This window comes from Lepidochelys olivacea (genome assembly GCF_965140295.1).
Source record: "Lepidochelys olivacea isolate rLepOli2 genome assembly, chromosome: 15".
In the NCBI taxonomy this organism is placed as follows: Eukaryota; Metazoa; Chordata; order Testudines; family Cheloniidae; genus Lepidochelys; species Lepidochelys olivacea.
The window spans coordinates 27,148,058-27,155,000 of record NC_140425.1 but is presented as its reverse complement, the minus strand read 5'-3'; the positions used below and the strand labels follow the sequence as shown (position 1 = coordinate 27,155,000).

Genomic DNA, 6,943 nt, shown 5'->3' with positions numbered 1-6,943 from the left:
AAAGGTGCTTCATTAATTTTTTACAAATCGCAACTGCATCTAAATATCTGCAATAATTTTCATTATCAAGGATTAAATGCTAAATGCTTTATAACCTAGATTCACATTATTAAGATAGTACTAAGATGCTTTCACATTTTACCTTTTCAAATCAGAAATCTGGGTATTTGCATCAAGCAATTTATTTTCAGTTGCATTCAATGTATCCTATAAAATACACAAAGAAAAAAGTAACAAGTGCAGATACTTTATAAGGGAAAAAATGGGTAACTTCATCTATATTGAAAAATTACAATGTGTGTCACCTTTTTATTTGAAAGAGAGTTATATAAAAAAAAATCCTTAGACTTCAATTTGACTTTGCAATACCCTTGTTGCCTATGATTAGACTATCATATAAACAATAAGATTTCCTTCTTCATCTGATGTACTCTAAACTCCATGCTCTTCCTCCTTCTTTGACACTGCAAACATACTATGAAGCCATTCGTTAAAATATATGGATTCATCCCTGTAATCCTTTTTTAAATACTTAAAATATTCAATTAATATGCATTTCTGTGCCATGGTGATATATCTGGGCCTAATACTGTGGCTGTTCAAATTTTTCCCTGCCTTTAGTTCCCTTGATTCAAATATTATCCTCTCACCTATAATTGGATATCTGGACATTCCAGTACTGTCACTCCTTTAAAAATATATATATTAAAACTATACAAAGACTTTTTACTCAAAAGTTTTTAAAATATTATTAATCCATGCCTACTTACCTTTACTCTTTCATGTTCTTTTCCAAGAGATTCATATTCTCCCAGAAGCTAAAAGAAAAAAAAACTGCAAGTAGTAAAATTAAAACATAATGGAAAACTAAACTCTTATAATTTCATATGCATTTTAATTTCTTTTAAAGTTATTGACCTAAAGCAAAAGACCAATTACAAAAACTAAGTTTAAGCCATTTAGCTACAAGCAAAATAAGAATTGTAGCATATTTGCTCCCTTACACTACGGTAAGGCTAGACTGTATTTTTCTGATTGTAAATGTAAGGTGAAGACACATGAGGGAATTGTGACTTAAGAGAGTTAAACTTCTCTCCTTGGCTGCCCATTTGCTCTGGTGAATTAGTACACCAGTTTGCTATCGGTCTATGTCTGTAGCAGACTATTTCAACCTCTGTGCCAGTGGGTGGCACACCGGAGGGATAAGCCAACCATTTCTTGGTTGCCTGCACCAGCCCACCTGCACATGAGTGGAGGAGAAGTACAAGTTGCAAGAAGGCTGTTTTCCTTCCAGCGCTGGGCCCCAGGAAGAGCATACAGAAATAAGGAGGCACCTTACATCCCCTCACCCTCTTTTTCAACTCATTGTCCCTTGCACTATCTTGACTATTAAGATTTAAACGTAGAAATTATTCGAACTGAAGAATAGTTTACTTGAGGCAAAAAGTTGAAAACATACTGCCAAATCAGTTAAGCCTGAACTTTAGGGTTTGTTAAACTTTTGTTTTATGAAGCTTTACGATCTATTGAAAATTTACACACACACAAAAAATCCAGTGGAAACAGGTTTTCTTAAGACACATAGTCCCTTCGAGTATTTGCAATCCAGATAATGTAATATTTGAGTCTGGGCCATAAAATTGACTAAAGGCTGAATAAAAATGAAAAACCTTTTTAATGTAAACTGAACAAAATTAATATGGAAAGAATTATGAGCCAGATCCTGCAGACCCATGAGCTTAACTGTGGGAGTCAGAGTTTGCAGGATGTGGACCCAAGTCATTTAACATAGAGCAATTTTCTGACTACAGCCACCATCCTGCAAACTATTTTGCACACAGGCACCTCTGCCTACCTATGGAGTTTCATGAAAGTCAATGGGGCTATGCACAAATGCAGCGTTGCAGAACAATTTGCAAGATTGGGACCAACAACACCTGAAAAATATTTAATATGGATCTCCTCATTCACAACGGGTGAAAAATCATCACTGAGCAGGATGCTTGCAAGAACATCTACACCATTTATGACATATTTAAGCCCTAAGATCCAGTGCTTTGCTGAGCTGAAGCTTTAAAAAGGGTTTGAGAGGTATCTTTCACCCTAGAAGAATATTACTGAACAATATAAAGAAATGATTTTGTGGAGTGGTTCTTAATGAATTCATGTTTATTGATCAATATAGTTGTCTCTATTCAGGAGTTACCCTTTTTATTGCTGACAGCTGTTTCAGTTTTAAATTCACTTTTTTCTTCCAATTCCCAATGGCAGACATACTTTTAAATATTCGGGGCATATGTATAACAGTACACAAACTGGATAAGTCCAGAAAGTCAGATTTTCCCTAGTAGGCTTTATTTCTAAAATATTTGCAGTCCTTTTTGTTTGCACAAATAATGTTAACAGTTTGTTGACTTATCTAATAAACCTTGTGTGCTTTAGCATTACTCTGCTTGGAGTATGTTAGATTTTTCTAAAATGAATTTTATTAAAAGTACAAAATATAAAAGAACTTCTTATAAAAGAAATGTCAAGAAAGTAGTCAGAAAAAAGGAAACAAAAATTACTTACCCAAAGATGGGATTTTCAAAGGTGCTCAATACTGGCTTTGCTCTGCTCCCAGTGAAGTCAATGGTCAAATTTCCCACTCACTTTAAAAGGAAAGATTTTGGCCAACACAGAGCACTTTTCAGAATCCCATCCTAAAAAGGGAGCTAAAGCTCCCAATACGTTTTCACACTGCTAACACCCATTCTGTAAAGACAGATTAATTTTAATATAAAGTAATAATGAAAAGCTAGAGAGCAAGGTTCTATTAATTTGGTCTGCAGTCGGACACAAAATCCAAACAAACCACAAAGAGTTACAATACAGAAAGTCAGCTCATCCCCAGTGAATTAAAAAAAAAAAAAATCAATGAGAAACTTATTCTAAAATTAGTTCAGAAAATATTGCCTTACCAGACACACAGATGGTAAGCTAAGCTAGCACCACTATTTGACTGCTGGAGACAGAAAAGAAACTGAGTAGGCAGAGCCTTTAGAGATCTGTCTCCCTGCTGTTGCAAAACAACACCTAGCCATCTGGATTTGAAGGGTATAAATAATACTTAATTTGTCTATAATCTCAGTAAAATAATCTTAACAGTTTAAAAAGTAATAAAAATACAAGATGAGTTATACTATACATATTCTTTTCTTTTAGTATGTACAACAACAACAACAAAATAATCAAATCTGAACGAATGACCAATTTGAGTAAACAATTTGGTCTCTTAAATAACAATTTTAAAATATCTATTATATTTCTAGTATAATCTTGTTCAACCTTTATTTAACTGCCACCTCCACAGGACTGAATTTTCCTGGTCCCTTGGCTGATCACTTAAGACAGATTTTGCTGCAGTAAATTTTAAGCGTTATTCCAAAAGCACCTAGGACTTTTACAGTTTGTGGAATATTGTGCAGTTGTAAACCATTATTAATTATTTTCTCACTTACATCTTGAAACATTTTATTTTCTTCCTTTAACCTGGCATCTTTATTATCTGACAGCTTGTAAGCCTTTTCAAATGCTTCTTCTAGATCCTTAAGCCTAGATTTTAGTCGGCTGATACTGTTATCCTTCTCTTTATGACTTGCACGCATTTCTTCAATACGTTCTTGCAAAACTTTGGAAGTATTACTGACTGCATAAAAGTGTTCTCTCCAATCGGTCTACAAAAAAACCCAAGGTTCATTAAAACATTTACATAACATATTTTGTCTCTAAATATTAAAGTTATAATCTTAAATCTTACAAGGATAGAAAGCAGAAGTTAGTTTTTAGTAATGCACAGAAACTGAAAAAAGTTTAAGCTACTTTCTTTAGTGCAATGCATTGGACTATAAAACTAAGATTCAAGACAAGACACTCAATTTCCATCTCGTAAAAATATTTCCTATTCTTTAGCAAGGAACCAGTTTGCTGTATAGCCATGAAAGAACAGGCCCAGGCCTATCAGGAAAGCTGAGGGTCATAAAAGGAGGATTCGTATATTTTGACCCAGCTGGGCCTTTACCACCTACAGTAGCGTAAATAAAGCTATAGGGATAGTTCTTTTTGCCTCAGTGCACAAGAAATTTGCCTCATCACCCAGGTGTAAAATAAGAAAAGGAAGTAATTACTGTATTTAGCCTTCTCCCCACCTTTTTTTTTTTGAGGGAGAGAGAGAGAGAGAGATCAGAAACACATGCCTTTAATATTTTATTGGTGAACTTTAGTTCTTGCTAAAATTGGAAGGAAGGTGGGGGATAGGGTTATTTACAAATAATAAAGTTTAAACATTTACAGAGGTCAAGGTTCTCAACCAAACCCCAAACAGAAATGTTAACAATCAGGGATAAGGAGGATCACATCTGTAGAGCACAGCTTGCCCATCATGCACTGGGAAGGGAGTGTGGGAATAAAATGGCAGAGAGAACTCACATGATGGCAAAATTTCTTTGCATGAGAATGGGCAGTGGATGGAATGGAATGACACTCAAAAGATGGGGATTTTGTAAATCAAGAGGTTCTAAAGGTGCAGAACGTAGTGTCTATGCAAATATGATCTGGCTGTTAATATTATGTGATATTGGATGAGGCCAATATAACTATCAATTTAAATCTATATTTTTAATAGTTGCACATTCTTACCTTTTCACTTAACAACCAACTTTAATCCATGTTACCCACAATATATACTTACCACTTGCATTTCTAGCATATTATTCTTATTTTCAAGGGTTCTCAGGCGAGTACTAGCTTCATTGAGAGCAGCATCTAACTGGTCACACCTAGAGGCATAAATTTTCTTTTAAATTACCAAAGAATTTATACAATAAAAAACTCTTTCCCTTATAGTCACAAAAACAAATATTACCTATCAACAAGATTTTGATTGATTTTCTTCAGCTCTTCAGATGAAGCAGTTTTATGGCTTGCCTCAAGTTGTTGTTTTAAGCTATGTATCTCTGAGTCATAATAAGCTCGTAGATCAGCTATGTGTCGGGCATGTTTTTTCCTCAAGTTCTGCCTAATCCTGATTTTAAAAATTAAGAACAAAAAAATATTGCTTTTTCCACATTACTGAATGTAAATCTTACCCTAGTCCACATTACCATCCACTGGCAACCTAACATTAAAACCATTGCCATATTTATTACTACATGGACTTCTCTCACACAGGACTATCTACTGCTCCTATTGAGGTCAATAGAGAAAGTTGGCTTTACTGGTCTAGGATCAAGCTCTCAGTGCTTGTATATACGTACATATGTATATTAACAAATTCAAGACTTTTTTTCTCTCTGCCCGCACAGACCAATAGAAGATATGCATGCTAAATTAAAATAGGGGGGATAAAACAGAAGAAAACTCCAAAACTACCTCCAAGCCATGATCCCTTAGAAAAGACACACACACACACACACACCCCTTATACAGACTGGGTCTCTTGGTCTCTGAGGAAAGCAATACAGCTTAAAAAGAGGGAGCGAAGGGATATTTGCTTTTCATTGGATAGTGTGGCTCTTTGCTCCTCTTAGCAGGGCGCCACAAATAATAATACATATATATTTTATCCCTTGAAATGTTTTATACATATTACTTCTCACGTTCACTCTGTGAAATAGGTATTATCATCTCCATTTTATAAATGGTGACAGAGGCACAGAGACGTTAGCAGTCATGTTACCTCCTGTGCAAGCTGTTTAATGTGCATGGGATGGGGTGACAGGGTTCTAATGGCTCTCACAACCAATAACGCGGTGTTGGACAAGTCACTTCACTTCTCTGAACCTCAGTTTTTCCTCATCTGTAAAATGAGGATAACAGTTCAAAAAAAGAACTAGATAAATTCATGGAGGACAGGTCCATCAATGGCTATAAGCCAGGATGGGCAGGCATGGTGTCTCTAGCCTCTGTTTGCCAGAAGCTGGGAATGGGTGATAAGGAATGGATCACTTGATGATTACCTGTTCTGTTCATTCCCTTTGGGGCACCTGGCCTTGGCCACTGTCGGAAGACAGAATATTGGGCTAGATGGATCTTTGGTCTGACCCAATGTGGCCATTCTTACGTTCTTAGTTACCTCAGAGAGGGTATGCACAAATCTGTATTACCCCAAAAAACTTTAAGTGACATTCTAGCAGTGTTTTTTTGAGCTAATCCAACCTCTCCCTCCATTCTGCTGAACTTTGAATTTTTAAATTTACATAAGACAAAAGCCAAAAATGCTTACTTTGACAACATCACCGGCTCTTCGAAGGAAGTCACGGAAATACTATATTCTGGTAAATTGTTGTCAGCACATGAAAGCTGGGACTGGATGATCGAAGATGGAGTTAAAGTTAAACTTTCTTCATCAGTGTTGATTAACAGATCATTACTAGTATCAGCATATGGCATCGGAAAAGAACAGCCAATCTTGGTTTCACTTTGGAATGCATTATTTTCCCAAGGGTCCAAATGTAAATCTTTAGTGCTGGAAGTATGTTTTGGAGAACCACCTAGTTGAGGTGAAGTTATATTGCTTGTATGTGAAAATGAATCAGTGTCGGAATGACTTGAAAAAGTGGGACCCACTATAGAGTCTGGAGAAAAAGGAGTCTTCTCACCAAAAGTACTGACAAAACAATGTCCTGGATTCTGCTCACCGGGTTTCATGTGCAATGTTGGATCTAGTGTTAAGACCTAAGAAATAAATAATTACAATACTAATAAACTATGATTGGATTTTATGAATGAAGAATCATTTAACCCATTAGAAGGAGATACAAATCTACTGCAGAAACTATTAGAAGTAGTATTACAACAGTTATTTGGTAGCAATACACAAGGGTAGAACTGGGTGGACTTGCAACAGTTTAGTGAGCTGGCACTTTTTTTTGGTGGCAGCTACTTGTCTTCCTGGTTTTCATTT

The 6,943-nt window shown here is 35.7% G+C and overlaps 1 protein-coding gene across 2 annotated transcripts in view; it reads right to left on the bottom strand.

The window, feature by feature from the left end:
* MPHOSPH9 (M-phase phosphoprotein 9) overlaps positions 1-6,943 on the bottom strand; it is a 42,065-nt gene that overhangs the window by 12,386 nt on the left and 22,736 nt on the right. For both annotated transcript variants that reach the window (XM_084648896.1, XM_084648897.1), the window contains 6 exons: positions 6,263-6,714; positions 4,904-5,062; positions 4,730-4,817; positions 3,501-3,716; positions 771-818; positions 143-207 (listed from right to left, as the gene is read on the bottom strand). In XM_084648896.1, coding sequence (XP_084505022.1) covers positions 143-207; positions 771-818; positions 3,501-3,716; positions 4,730-4,817; positions 4,904-5,062; positions 6,263-6,714 — 1,028 coding nt within the window. The remainder of the gene's footprint in view (positions 1-142; positions 208-770; positions 819-3,500; positions 3,717-4,729; positions 4,818-4,903; positions 5,063-6,262; positions 6,715-6,943) is intronic.